Source organism: Lepidochelys kempii, chromosome 5, assembly GCF_965140285.1.
Source record: "Lepidochelys kempii isolate rLepKem1 chromosome 5, rLepKem1.hap1, whole genome shotgun sequence".
NCBI lineage: Eukaryota > Metazoa > Chordata > Testudines > Cheloniidae > Lepidochelys > Lepidochelys kempii.
In genome coordinates, this window is record NC_136384.1 from 113,419,463 (window position 1) to 113,434,942 (window position 15,480).

At 44.2% G+C, this 15,480-nt stretch overlaps 1 protein-coding gene and 1 pseudogene across 1 annotated transcript; both read right to left on the minus strand.

The window, feature by feature from the left end:
* Positions 1 to 83: 83 nt before the first annotated feature.
* On the minus strand, positions 84 to 695 carry LOC140911957 (interferon beta). Its single transcript, XM_073346116.1, has one exon. It carries the CDS (start codon positions 693 to 695, stop codon positions 84 to 86), a length of 612 nt encoding a protein of 203 aa, XP_073202217.1.
* A 6,766-nt stretch (positions 696 to 7,461) lies between these two features.
* On the minus strand, positions 7,462 to 10,532 carry LOC140911958 (interferon tau-2-like; annotated as a pseudogene).
* Positions 10,533 to 15,480: the final 4,948 nt, after the last annotated feature.

Sequence of the window (15,480 nt, forward strand, 5' to 3'; positions counted from 1 at the left end):
CTATGGGAGAAAGATTGGGCCCGACGTATTAGGAGTTATAACCCTATCACCCATCTTTCACCAGCTGTTTTATTCAAATAATCTTATTTGAGTTTTTCTAGGAAAAAAGAAAAGATGGTACCTTCATTTTCAAGTCTCTTGGTGAGTTTGTCGAGCATGAGGAAACATCTGGATATTTCCACACGGATGATATCCCAGGCACACCGGCTGTATTGCTTTTCTTTCAGGAAATCCTCTATTGTCTGGAAGTATCTCTTCAGTTTGAGGCTGGTGAGCAGGAGGTTCTCATTTCCTGGGTAGGTTACCTCCTTTTCCATCTCAGCACTCAAACATGTTTCCAGCTTCTCAATCTGCTGGTGAAGTCCATTTTGGAATTCCTTTATGGAAGTCCCATTCCAGGCAGCTTGGGTGAGATTGTTGTTAAAGATATGGAAGAGCTCTTGGAGGATCTGAAGGATGGCTACCTTGGCATTCTCTTGGTGGGACAGTCGGAGCTTGAGGATATCTCTGGGCTTGAAAGCTATCCCTTCATTTAGACATTGGAAGGGAAAGTTGCCACCCATTTTCTCCAGACGCTCAAAACTCTCGCTGTTCATTCTGGTTTGTAGAACATGCAGCCTGTTACAGTCCAGACATGAGATTTCACTGGAGAAGAGCAGCACGAGGCAAAATTGCAGCAAACTCCTGCTGATCATGATGATGTCTGAGATTCCTGTGTTTGTGTAGAACTTGAGCAACTGGTGCCTGTTCAAGGTCTTCTGTAAACTTTTGTGTTTTCGACCCCTGTCTCTGAATTTAAGCATTCTGTCGGAAAAGATTTTTCTTTCATCACTTTCTACTTTTCAAGGTTTTTTCTGCTTGAGGTTTTTACTTTTGGTTTCCTTCTTTTTAGTTAGTGGAAGTGAACAAGTCATTCGAAGAACCAAATCCCAGTTGGTAACTACTTTAATATTACTGAACCCCAACATTTCTTTCCGTCGGTCCCCCCTGCCCTCTTAGATAACGAAAATGTAAAGAGTAAGAAGAATATGATGATGAACAGTGTCGTCCAGTTACAGGTTAGAGTAGGGACCTGTCTGTTTGCTCCCAAGTTCCTGTAGTTAGCACTGCTCGGCAGGTCTGAATGTCTGTCACATCAGCAAGACTATCCATGCTTTTAAGTGATAACAATGAATTTTGGCAGATGGGGGGAACTACTGCAGAGCTTCTTTTTGCTAGACTCTGCAAATAACAGCAGTGAAGTGATGTGTAAAGCTGCTGTTCCTTCACTTTGCCAGCAGGTGGCAAACTTTCCCTTTCTGGTGTGGCACTCAAAATCAGAAAAGCCTGCTATGCTCTGGCTGTCTCATTCCTTCCTTCCAGCCTTTGAGAGGGAGTAATACTATAGGGACCTCTTAATATTTGATAAGCCTGGAAAGAATTCCTGTGGGAGATTGGGGCCAGAGAAGTCTCTATTAATCTCTCGCAATTTCCTGGCCATTTGAAATATGAGAGATGAAAAGCCATATGTGTAGGCCAATACCAGAGGATGGACAGAGAGCACTGAGAAACTGTGAGGTTTACTTAAGAACCTGATACCAGTTGTGAAAAGCCCAAGGAACAGGTACAGTTGAAGGGTGTGAACATGCTGTCTTCTCAGGCAGTTCTGAGTAGTTCCCAGTGATGTAGTGTAGTGACATGGAAGGGAGTTGTCCAAAAAGATTGTAAAAAGAAAAGGAGTACTTGTGGCACCTTAGAGACTAACCAATTTAGTCTCTAAGGTGCCACAAGTACTCCTTTTCCTTTTGTGAATACAGACTAACACGGCTGTTACTCTGAAACCTGTCAAAAAGATTGTGTGGCTGGTAAAAAATATGCTAGAGCGACTGACATAAATGAATGTCACTTTCAAATGTGTTTGCCTTTTCACCATTCAAGCTTTATTCTTTTTTCAATGTGCATTTCACTGAGCTTGGACATTGAAATTCAAGTAGTCTGATGAGTGAAGTTTGCAGCCTTCTTTCTGTAGCAAGTTTCACTTTCTGTTTTTCATACCATAGCACTAGGCTGTCACGTTGGAGTTTCCATCAGTGAAGGGGAATGGTTTTCAACCCAAAAATTGAAAAGGAATGTTTTCATATTAATTTTAAAGAAGGAAAAGAAGAAAACATGACCATATTTCTGTCCGTGTCACTTCTTTTACATCTCCCTCTCCCATCACCTCGAGCACTTTTTAAAATCATAATCTAGAGTTTTGCCTAAACGATTCGGAAATGTCATTTTAAAAAATGCAGTTTATTGTACATAAGTATACCATATAAGGGACCCAATCATACCAGAGGTGCTGCACCCCAATCCTACATTTATTCTACTGGGAGTTCTGCGTGTGCATTTCCTGGCAAGCTGAAGCTTCAGGAGATAATAGTTATGTGAAGGAGAGAAATTAAATAATCTGAATTTAAGCTTTTCCTGTTAAATTAAGAAAGCTATGGGAGGAAAGACACATAGTCTTTCAGCATATTTTCATCAGTAATGAGCTTGTTTTCTGGGAAAGGTTAGATGGAGACTGACCTGGTTGAAATATTCGCTAGAATTTCATGAAATCCTGTCCATTTAAATTTCAGTGAAAATAGCAGGAAATTTTATTGGAATTATTTTTTTCTGTGTCAGCCAGCTTAATTTGAATATGAAATAAGAGATTAGTTTAGCCCCTTTTCCTATTTGCAAATAATCTTCAAAGAAATTCAGAATGTGCCAATGTATTTATTTTAAATGATTTGACAAATGATTTATACACATTCCACTCTGATTGCTCAGGACCTTGTCACCACATCTCTTCCCTTTGCTGTTCATAATTTGCTGCTTGTTCTGTGTGATGGTTCACCTGAGTCAGTGCTATTGTGTCTGTTCCTGGGATGGTTGCCTTCTAATTCAAAACTGCTTTCCAGGTGGCTGCACATTCTCTGGAAACAGTCTCTTTAAAATATGTATTTATATGAGTGTTTCTTATACTTTCTGACTACAGAGATATTCTTTTCCAACAAAAACTCACACGTACAAATATTTCAGAAAATGTTTACAAAGGGCCAAACATTTTTCATAAATGTTGAATCAGTCTCAAATATTCAGGCTGTGGCTGAATTATGTGGTTGGCAGCGCTACTGTTGACTGATAGCTCTTCAGAACTACTATCCACCTACACCAAACTTGGTAGAGAGGAGGATCCTCACTAGATCTGATGCCACTGGCAGGTTTATTACTATAATTTTAAATGTTGGGTTTAGGTAATTTTTAGGCATTGTTGGTGTTATAACTCAAAGTTTAATCCATTCTGTGCACCAAACTGGTTGTTGGTGGCAAGGAGCACACACGCCTGATTTGGAGGGAGTGGAGGGGTGGCACCAGCTGGTCAGAAAACTGGGGGATAGAATTGCTGACTTGAGTGTACACAAGCCTGAGTCATATGGTTTGATTTGTTTGTGTGTGTGTCTGTGTGTGTGTCAGGTGGAGGCCGGGGGGAGGAGGTGGAGTCTCTGTAAGACTTGTTAATTTTAAAGTAATATTATGAAGTTGTTGTCATGAAATTTCCTCATCATAGGAAACCTCTTTCTATGTGTATCCACCCAGTTGGACAGGACCTCCAGAAGGTACTCACTAGGCTGAGGACAATGGGAAACCAGTTGGGAAACCAGTTGAGTGAAGTTGGTGTTAAGGAGAATGGGGGTTAGGAGTGGAAAGTTACTGAAGGTCAACAAAGAGCAGATGACAAAACCAAAAGGTTCTAAAAGAAATCCCAGGGGGCAGACCCACAGGACATTTGGGCAAGAGGAAGGAAGGGGATGAACTGGCCAAGGCCAGGTTATGTGAGCTGGAGGAGAATGCTCTGTTTTTGTGCATATAAGTGATGCATTGCAACAGAAGGATGTTGGATGACCCCAAGTGATTCTGATACAGGCTCATAGAATGGCCTGGTGTGTTGAGGAAACTGAGGCAGGGAATTGCAGAATTTTTGTTCCATTTTCTGTATTTTCTGAGTGATTAAGTAAATAGCAATAGTGTGTTAGAATCCTGTGCAAAGTGTCTCCGTATTATAATCTAAACGTATTACATGCCCCCTGGAAGAGGTAAACACCTCTGGGTATATTTCTGGTAGAGGACATGTTAAAGCACATTCTGAGCTTCAAAGACTACCCAGCTGACATGTTGGATGAGCCCCCACTTGTAACGCCGACAGACCGAAGTTGTCAGCAGCCAGGATAGAACCATGGACATTAGAACCTTAGTGTATGAGCCTTGACTGTGTGAACATGTGATAATGCCTCTTAAGCCAGGGTTGTAGCAGACTCCTCAATCTCTAAATGGTTCAGGTGCCAGTAGAGGGTGACAGAGCACCACACCAACCAGGCACGGGTTGCATACTTCCCCTTGCTGAGGAAGCCCAAGCCAAGCTTCAGAGACTTCCCAGCTGATATCCCAGCTAGGGTGACCAGACAGCAAGTGTGAAAAATCGAAGTGGGGGGTAATAGGCGCCTAAATAAGACAAAGCTCCAAATATGGGGACTGTCCCGATAAAATCAGGACATCTGGTCACCCTAATCCAGCTGCCCAATAATGACACTTTCAAAGTTGTCTGGGGCAACTGCATGCAGCCTGGAGCAGCCCTGGGAAATACTACTTGGCACTGAAAAGACTGGGGCAGAGAATCTAATGGGACCAGAGCGAGAGAGATGCTGCAGATCTCTGTGTCTGGAGAGACCTTTTTGATCGGTGCAGAAACCATAGAATCTGCTGAGTGTGGAGATGGAACGACAGCCACTTCCATGAGGAAGTCTACGGACGAACCCACCCCTCCTTTTTCCTGCCCCTGAGTGGAAGTATGTGGGAGAATCTCAGAGGGAGATATTTATAATTTTTTCCTCTCTTTTAAGAAGTGTGAGCCGGGCTTTCCCACAGGCTCCTTATGATACAGGTGATATTGTGAGAGCTCAGCTGAACATTGCGTTCAGCATTCCCCTTCTTTTATTAAAGGTGTGATGGAATGAAGGGGAACAGTTTTCCCCCAGAGCTGAATGGGTTTGGGTCTGTTAGACTTTTTCAGAAGAATTCCATAGTTTTCGTGGGCAGTAACTGACTGACGCATTCCACCCGATGGAGAAATGTGTTTTCGAGGTGACAAAGAGAAACTTTGATAATTCTAATACAGAATGCCCCATTCCTGCTCTCATTATTCACATGTAATTGGTGTGTTAAGGGGTGCGTGCACTCTTGCTTAGTGGGGGAAAAGGACCAATCTAGCCTCTTCCAACACAACTGGCTACTACTCCAAACACCCAAACTGACAAGTTTTTGGGGGACAAGTAACCTGGTACAAAGTAGCATGGTAAAAGGTGGGAGAATTCAGGTGTGGTGTGTGGTCTGTTTGAATGGAAAGGCTAATTATCGTTCTGTAACGATTATTTTTAAAATGGAATTAGTTCAAATTGGGACACTGGTTCATCAATGTATTGAAGGATGTTCCCAACTGGAAGCACTAACATGAGCGGGATGGCTCACCTACTTTAAGTTAGTCACATGCATAAGTACTCTCTGGAATTGGGGTTTTCAGGCTGAACAATTACAGGGTTTTTTTTATTCTCCTTTTCTTTCTTTTTGGTTCAATCGGTATTTTATTCAGATCATTACTGGTATAGGTTGCCATTTTATATAAAATAATTATTCATTGGTAAGTAACAAATATCTATGATAAATACATAAATAAGAACAATAAATAAATAATAGATTGACATAAATGCCTTGTTACAAATATCGTAAACGGATCTGAAAATATTTTCAGAAGATATATAACAACACCTTTTAAAATTCCACTGCATCAGATTTTAAATCATGTCAAAATTATTGCTTGATTTCAGTTAGTACTTCTAAAAATGTTGATATTTAAATTTCTAAACTTCTTTGTGAGTTTATCCGACATTTGAAAACCCCGTAATTCCGCATGGAGTCTCCTGCTAGCAGAGAGGCTGAACTGCTTGTCTTTTATGAAAGAATTGGTATCTCTTCATGTTCATCCTGGGAAACTGTTGGTCCTTTCTTCCTGGTCAGAGAGTCCCGTTTTCCATCGCTGCAGCCAAACGTCTCCAGATGTCCAACTTGCTGATGAGTCTGTGTAGGAATCTCTGACTGGAACTCCCACCTCAGGTAGTTTTGGAGAGATTTTTGCCAAAGCGGCAGGAAATATGTTGGAAGATTTCCTGGATTGCCACTTGGGCATTCCCCTTCAGGGACACTTGAGGCCTGAAAACCTCTTGGAGCCACCTGAAACGTCTCTCTTCGTTTCAACATTAGAGGAAAATTATGCACATCTTTTTTGTTGGAAAGTTTTTCCAGTTCACATTTGTTTTGCTGTTATATTGTGGTTAAGCTGCATGTTACGGTTCAGAGATAAGATTTGATTAGAGAAGAGTTGAACTATAGAGCAAACATATTTTGAGTGAGTGTATTGCATAATACAAGGTCAAGTATTATGGAGTCTGAGAAGTCTTAGACGTCACTGTGGGAAGGATCAGTAGAGAGGACGGAATCCACTGAACGGTACAATTTCGTCCAACTGTTTTAACCTCTGTAGTCGCTGCATCCTCAGCTGGAGTGAAATGAGATTTGGTTGAAACACAAAGGAAAAAATACAATAGAAAATTTATGATTGTCAATCTTTTCTGCACCTCATCATCTTACGAGTCTGATGCTATGTTCATATTTTTTATAAATGTCTCTAGGAAACTTCTCAAGCTGTGGAATAGGATGAGGACAGATTAATAAATAGCAACCATACTCATAATAGAAACATACTACATGTATAGAAGTCAGAGTACTTTGGGGGTATCATTATTTGATGACCAAAGTACTGGTGAGGTGGCTAAGGATTCCAAATATATGTACTTTGTTGCATGGTCTGCCAATTATGCAATACATAACATCACCTGATATGAGAGAGATTATGAAGAATGGCAAACCTAAATGACAGTAGAAACACAGAAAAATAATGACAGGTTTCAGAGTAACAGCCGTGTTAGCCTGTATTTGCAAAAAGAAAACGAGTACTTGTGGCACCTTAGAGACTAACCAATTTATTTGAGCATAAGCTTTCTTGAGCTACAGCTCACTTCATCGGATGCATCCGATGAAATGAGCTGTAGCTCACGAAATCTTATGCTCAAATAAATTGGTTAGTCTCTAAGGTGCCATAAGTACCCCTTTTCTTTTTACAGAAAAATAAATCCATGTAATTGCAAATCCATTTCCAGTACAGGATAGGAAGAGCCTGAAGCTGCTGCCAAGGAAATCAGTTGCGATTTGGCCATTGACCCTGTAGAAGAAGGATCAGGCCCTATATAAGCAGAGTTATAAAATATCCATTATCTCTGTTCAGCTGTATAAATTACCTTAATGTGAATTCATTTACTCCAGGGAAAAGTTTTGTACTGTACCTTAGTTACTCAGCCTTTGAGTGAGTTTGTCAACCAGCACAAAACATCTAGGTATTTCCACGCGAATGATCTTCCAGGCACACAGGCTGTATTGCTTTTCTTTCAGGAAAGCATCTATCCCCTGAAAGTATTGTTTCACACTCCAACTGGTGATCTGGAGGTTCTGACTTTCCAGATTGGTTAATTCCTTCTCCATCTGTGCTCTCAAACATGCCTCCAAAGCCGCTGAATTTGCTGGTAAAGGCCATTTTGGAACTTGACTATGGAAGTGGCATCCCAAGCACTTTGGGTGAGGTTTTTGCTAAAGATGTTGAAGATCTCTTGGAGGATCTCTTGAATTACCACCTTGGCATTCTCCTTCTGGGCCACTGAAAGTTGGACAATATCCTGGGTTGGCTTGAAAATTGTCCTTTCATTTGTGCATTGTGGGGGGAAATTTCTGCTCCTTTTCTGCAGAAGCTCTAAGCTCTCTTTGTTCACTCACAGTATGAGGCAAAAGTGCAGCAAAAACCTGGTGGTCATGATGATGTCTTTTTGCTCATTTGCTTTGTGTGGAACCTTGAGCCTGGAGTTCGTTGAGGGTCCTACGTAGACTGCTGTGTCTTTCCTTTTTGTCTCTGAATTTAATTATTGGTTGGAGAATGTTTCTTTGATCATTTTCTGTTTACAAGATTTTCCTTCTTGAAGGTTTCAGAATTTTTCTTTCTGTTCTTTTTGCTGTTTTCTAGTTCTTTTACCACATTTCCTTTTTCTTTCTTTCTTTCTTTCTTTCTTTCTTTCTTTCTTTCTTTCTTTCTTTCTTTCTTTCTTTCTTTTTGTGTGTGTGTGAGAGTGACACCCTGCAAAGCAGAGAAAGCAGACTTACCGCAGCCCGCAGGTTGTAATGGGCTCTGCTCTCTATTCTCCCATGACTTTCCAGGGGTGTTGGGCATCTGTATTCCACAGCAGGGTGAAATCCCAGGGGAAGACGTTGCAGGGTACTGAAAGCAAATGAGCAAAACTGCAAACCCAGGATATGAATGAGACCATGCTTTTGGTCGCTCTTATTGAAGTTTCACACCCCCAGCAGCCATTGTTCCAGCTTGGGGCAGCCCTGATAGGGTGACTGTTATGGAACCACACTGATAGGGACTGGAAGGGAGATCTAACAAAGCCCTAGAAGTGATGCAGACATTCAGATGCACTGTTTGGAAAGATTTTGTGTTCTGTGCAGAAGCCATCGTGTCATCAGTTTCCCCAGCTTTCATTTCCTCCTGCCTGCTAGTGGAATGAAAAGGGGGAGCTTAAGTGGGGATGTATTGGTGGTGTTTTTCTTCCTTTTGTCCACCTGTGGTTGGCTTTCCCACAGGAAGACCTAAAGTCATAGATGATGGATAAAACCAAATGGCTCTTAAGTAGATTAAAAGCTTCTTTCTGAGTGTCTGAGATGATACTTATAGAGAGCCCCTGACTAAGCCAGCCCTGATACCAGAATGGGCCCCACCTGAGAGAAATTAGGTGATTCCAGGTTTAACTGCTGAGTGGGCCCAGCTAAGGAAGGGTTGGAGGAAAGAAAATGCAGGGAGTCAGAAGGTGCCTGCAGGGTCTTGAGTGAGCAGGGAGGCACCCAGAATAACCAAGGAACAGATTGGAAGACCTAGAAGGGAAGTAAAGAGGTGAGGAAGGAAATGGCGCAGGGAAAACTGCAATATGGGTAGAGGATTTGACGTAGCTGTACAGTACATGGCCCTAGGCTGTAACCCAGAATTGAGGTTGAGACTGGATTCCCCTACGAGCCCCAAGGAAGTGGTGCGCAAGGGTAGCTGAGCCCAGCGAGGTTCCCCACCCCAGGTTGCACTTACTTTTGAAATCTTTGCTTCCATGTTCCATAAGTCCTTTGGAAGAAATTTCATACAAAATGAAATCAAAGATTGCTTACTTGAAACTTCTTTTTTGGATGAGTAAGTATTTCTGGAAAGTCGTATAAATAATTGTGCTGCTAAGATTTGAATTTACTTAGCTCCTCGCCTAGCCCAAATGTGTGGGGGTTTTTTGGTTGTTGTTGTTGTTGTTTTTTAATTCTCCATAGATTGTGCTGCCTTGGAACAATAAATAAACTCCAAACTAGAAAAGGCACAAAACGAAAATCTGTTTCTTTACTGATTGTTTTCCCCTCAATTTAACATAGACTTGGTAACTTGTTGTAGGGAGTTAGGAGAACTCACCTGGATGGTGTCCCTTCTTGGTGTGCAAATATTTTATTTATAAAAGTGGATATTATTGTTACTGACCTTCTGGGAAGGACTTACGGACAAGCAGAAGATATCAAAAAGGTGGCGGCAATCTTTCAAAGCCAGTAAATAAATTAGCTATCTGCTTTAGAAGTAGGTTTTAGTTTCCTGTTTGAGTGCTAGCTAACAGATCTTTTAGAGCCAAACCTTGGCATTTGCACCAAGTCTTATGCAAATCCAGAAACTACATGTAACTGACCAATTTGCCTTGCAAATAAATCTGCCTACAAATGTTGAGGAAGCCTTTCAGGAGGTCTGTTAAACATTTGGCCCTGAGAGTCATACAAGAAAGGTAGAAATGTAAAACTTCTTCCACTTATTTGTCGCAGATTGCTTCTCTAATGTCCATGTCCAGCATATGTACGTGTGTCTTTATGACAACAGTTAAGGGACTGGGTGAATCTGCTTTAAATTGAAAAATCTGGTGGGAAGAGGGACATTGTCGGTAGCCTCTGTTTGCCCGAAGTTGGGAATGGGCGATGGGTTGGATCACGTGATGATTACCTGTTCTCTCCATTCCCTCTGAAGCACCTGGCATTGGCCACTGTTGGAAGACAGGGTACTGGGCTAGATGGACCTTTGGTCTGACCCAGTATGGCCATTCTTGTGTTGAATACGTTTCATGTAAAGATGTGTTCAGCTTTTGAGGATCTAATTGTCCCAGAAGAAATGTAACCTTTTCATGGACTCTTGTTGTGCCGGCGCCCGACTCTGGCCGCAAGGGTTTCACTACATAGTTTACCTCATTCAGCTGCCTGATGACCTTCAAGGGCCCATCCCAGGCATCCTGTAGTTTGTCCATTGTCAAGGGAATGGGAACTGTCACCTGGTCCCCGGTAGCATAGGAGCAGGCACACGCTGAGCGGTTGTACCAGTCTTTTTGCTTCCGTTGTCTAAATTTTCCCTGGTCAAGTCCGTGAGCTCAGCAAGCTTTTCTGGGAAAGTCAGTACGTACTCCACCACTGATTTTTTCCATCTGGGGAGGCCTTTCCCTCCCATTCGTCCTTCATCAAGTTCAGGGGTCCCCTCACTCTCCACCCATAAAGGACCTGGAAAGGAGAGAACCAGGTTGATTCCTGGGGCACTTGCCGGTATGCGAACAGCAGGTGGGGTAAATGCTTGTCCCAGTCCTGTGGGTGCTGGTTCATAACGGTTTTCAGAATCATCTTTAGGGTCCCATTGAACCTCTTCACCAGCCCGTTGGACCGAGGGTGATACGCTGAGGCCCAGGTGTGTCGGATCCCACGCCTCTCCCACAAGCACCGGAGCAGAGTTGACATGAAATTGGAGCCCTAGTCTGTAAGGACCTCCTTGGGGAACCCCACTCTGCCGAAAAGAGTCAGCAGTGCATCTGCCACAGTGTCTGCCTGGACAGAGGACAAGGCCACCGCTTCTGGACAGGGAGTAGTGAAATCTACCACCATCAGGATGTATTTTTTCCCTGTCCGAGTTGCTTTGCTGAGGGGTCCCACTATGTCCAGGGTCACCTTCTGGAGAGGCTCCTCTATGATGGGCAGGGGCCTCAAAGCTGCTTTTCCTTTGTCCCGGGCCTTCCCCACCCTCTGGCAGGGGTCGCAGGACCTGCAGTACTTGTGGATAGTATCAAAGATCCTGGGCCAGTAAAAGTACTGTAGCAGCCTCTGCTTGCTGCACTGGAATCCCTGGTGTCCTGAGAGAGGGACATCGTGGGCCAGGTACAGTAGCCTGCGGCGGTACTTCTGGGGGACCCTCCTCCGGCTGGGCTTCCACCCAGTTAACCCTTTGAGGGCTCAGTTTGCTCATCCTGTCCCTGAGCTTTTGGTACCGGGCCCATCTGTGGGCCCCGCTTCCCACAGTAATTACACCTCAGGTCCAGCTGGTCCTCTTGGTGGGCCTGTCCCCCTGGGATTTCATTCCATATCCCGACCTGCTGTCTACAAACTCATCAGGCAACTGCCCTGCATGGTGCAGGTCCTTCAGCCTCTTGTCCATGAACCATATCCTCAGGTCAGGGGGACGGAGTTCATATCATCGCTCCAGCCCCATTAGTTCAATCACATCCTCCTTGGTCTGGACCCTGGCCCCATTTACGGATTGGTGGGTGTATTTCCCCATCAGCGTGACCAGTTTCAGATAGGTCATCCCCTGGGTCTTCTGCACACTCCGGAACCTTTTCCTGTATGCCTCGGGGTCAGCTCAGATGTGCGCAGCAGGGCTTGTTTGAACAGTTCATTGTCCCCTGCTTCCACCTCATCTATCTGGCTGAACATCTCTATGGCTTTGGGACCCAGTAAGGGGGCCAGATGCCGAAGCCCGTCTGCAAGCCAACCTGGTGCACATTGCAGGGCTTCTCATAGGCAGTGAGGAAGGCATCTGTATCATCCCCTTCCTTAAACGGAGGCAGTTTCAGTCCCATTTCCAACTCCAACCGTCTCAGATCCACCAACTGGGAACTCGGTCGGGAAGATCTCCTTCTGGTCAGGTAAGTGGATCCTGGGGCTGCCTGGCTGCTTTCAGCCCCTCCCGCATCCCTGGCTGGGTGGGTGGCTGGGATAACCCCAGAGGCTGCCTGGCTGCTCCCAGCCTCTCTTGCGGCCCCAGCTGGCTCAGGAACTGGCTACTTAGCGTGATCATTCTCTTCCAACTGGGCAATCAGCTGTGCTTTGGTTAATTTTCCAATTCCAACGCGCAGCCCTCTCCCTTTGCAAAGCTCTACAATGTCTGGCTCAGGATTTCCAAGATAGACTTGGCTTAAAGTCACCGATGTCTGTAATAGCAAGCTCCGTTCTACTCTGTGTTCCTGTTGACGACTAAACCTTCTGTTAACGCTGGCTAAGAGTCACCTCTGACTAGGGAGTTGGGGCACAGGGCCCTTTTGCTTTCCCAGGACCCCGCCTGTGCGGACTCACTGTAGGAAGCGCACAGTGTGAAAAGGGGATGCTGAATGCTCTAAGGTCAGACCCAGGAAGGTCGAAGCTGTGTAAGCTTCTTGCCCTGGAAACAGTATGCTCAAAGAGAGGAAGCATGCTCCCCCAGAGTCCTGACTGGCTTCGTATGGAGTAGTTCCAGAGCGTCACACAGTGACTCCGCGACAACTGGAATCAAAGTGCACCGCGTGGACAGAGAATCCTGCAGTAACTGACTGGAGAGCAGGAAAACAAAGGAGGATGAGCGAGAGACAGGCATGCTGGAATCTCCAAGAGGTGAAATTACAGGAGGCGGAGGAGCCTACGGCTTAACCGGTGGCCGCAAGGCCAGAGGGGGGACGGTGGCTGCAAGTTTTGTGAAACTGTTGTGCTAAACGAAGGTGGGGAGGAAGCTCCCTTTTATGGACAGCCAGTTAGATGTAAAATCCATTGTAGCAGCTGTTCTCTACTTGCTTTACCTGTTAAGGGGTAAAAAGTCTCTTTGCAAAGCATAAGTGAAAGGAAGTGAGTGCTCATCATGCTGGAACTTCTTAAAATGGAGGAAAAACTCTCCCTTTATCTCTCTGTCTGTCCTCCCAACTGGAGAGTTCGAGAAGGCAGCAGCTTTGCTGTCAGATGCCTGTGGCCAGGTATGAACTATCATCAGTATCATACTTAGAAACTACTCATTTGAAACCTTGGATATCTACGTAGATCAGGAAATATCTAGAAAGATGCGATTAGCTTTCTCTCTCTCTCTCTCTCTTTTTTTTTAATATTCACCTTTTTTAAGAACAGGGTTGTATTTTTGGTGTCTTACGAGGTTTGTGCATGTGGTTTTTACTTATCTGGTGGCAACAGCTGATTTCTATTTTTTTTTCCTTTTCCTTTCTCAGCTCTTATAGTGATAAAACTGCTGGTGGCATCAGATCTAGTGAGGCTCCACCTCTCCACCAAGTTTTGTGTAGGTGGATCATGGTTCTGAAAACACGCTTTGGCACTGAAAGGACTGGGGGAGGGAATCTAATGGGACCAGAGCTGAGACAGATGCTGCAGATCTGTGTCTGGAGAGACCTTTTTGATCAGTGCAGAAACCATAGAATCTGCTGAGTGTGGAGATGGAATGACAGCCACTTCCATGAGGAAGGCTGGGGTCCAACCTGCTCCTCCTCCTTCCTGCCCACCATTGGAAGGATGCGGGAGAACTTCAGTGGGGGTATTTACAGTTTTCCTCTCTTTTAAGAAATGCGAGCTGGGATTCCCCACAGGCATTGACTGCTCCTTATGATACAGGTAATATTGTCAAAGAGCTCAACTGAATTCTCCATTCAGCATGGTCCCTGTTTTAATTCAAGGTCTGCTGGCATGAATGGGAATGGTTTCTCCCTGGCACAGAATAGGTTTGGGGCAGTTAGACTTTTTCCGAAGAATTCAGTATTGTTCCTGGATAGTGACTGACTGATGTATTCCCCCTGTCGTAAGTATAAAGGGAAGGGTAACACCTTTCTGTATACAGAACTATAAAATCCCTCCTGGCCAGAGGCAAAACCCTTTCACCTGTAAAGGGTTAAGAAGCTAGGATAACCTTGCTGGCACTTGACCAAAATGACCAAGGAGGAGATAAGTTACTTTCAAAGCTGGAGTGGGGTGGAACAAAGGATCTGTCTGTCTGTGTGATGCTTTTGCCGGGAACAGATCAGGAACGCTCTTAAGAACTCCTGTAAAAAGTTAGGAAGCAATCTAGCTAGAAATGCATCAGATTTCCTTTTGTTTAAATGGCTGGTAAATAAGATGTGCTGAATGGAATGTATATTTTTGTAACTTAAGGTTTTGCCTGGAGAGATTCTCTATGTTTTGAATCTGATGACCCTGTAAGGTATTTACCATCCTGATTTTACAGAGGTGATTCTTTTACTGTTTCTTTCATTAAAATTCTTCTTTTAAGATCCTGATTGCTTTTTCATTGTTCTAAAGATCCAAGGGTTTGGGTCTGTGTTCACCTATGCAAATTGGTGAGGATTTTTATCAAGCCTTCCCCAGGAAAGCAGGTGTAGGGCTTGGGGGGATATTTTGGGGGTAAGGCCTCTCCAAGTGGGCTCTTTCCCTGTTTGTACCTTGAGGAAGTTTTTAACCTAAGCTGGTAAGAATAAGCTTAGGGGGTCTTTCATGCAGGTCCCCACATCTGTACCCTAGAGTTCAGAGTGGGGAAGGAACCTTGACACCCCCAAACTGGGGGCTGCATTTTAGAGGTGACAGAGAAGCTTTGATAATCCTCATTCCAATGCCCTATTCCCGCTCTCATTACACACATGTACTTTTGCTTGTGGTGTGCACTCAAGAATGAATTTTGTCTGTGCTGCGCTCACACAAAAATGATGGAACCGAATGTGTGTGTGGGACACACAAATGATGAGCATTCATGGAAGCCCACACTTAATGGGCGGGCTGGTGCTTGTAAATGTATTGTGGGGAGGTGGTATGTGAAGGCACACGAACCTGATTGATGGAATTATGAGCAAGCTAATTAAACGGTACCTTAACTGGTGTGTGTTTGAGGGTGTATACAGTCTTGACTGGTGCCCTCTTCTCTGCTTCCCCACCCCTCCCGGCAGTAGTTTTGCCTTTTCCAGCACATCTACTTCACCAAACATCCACAACAAGAAGTTATCTGTTCGGGGAAAACAACCAAGGAAAAAGTAGCAGAGGAAAAAGAGGCAGAGATCAGGTGTGGTGCATGGTTTGTTATCGTGGAAAGACTAATTATCACTCCATACCTCCTTTTTCCTATGGAAGTACAGTACACTTGCACACTGATTCATCCGTGTATCTAAGTATGTTCCCAGCTGGAAGCATGAACACCAGTAC

What these genes read in the sequence shown, in the direction of transcription:
- LOC140911957 (XM_073346116.1), bottom strand. Translation starts at nt 695, where the DNA reads ATGATCAGCAGGAGTTTGCTGCAATTTTGCCTCGTGCTGCTCTTCTCC.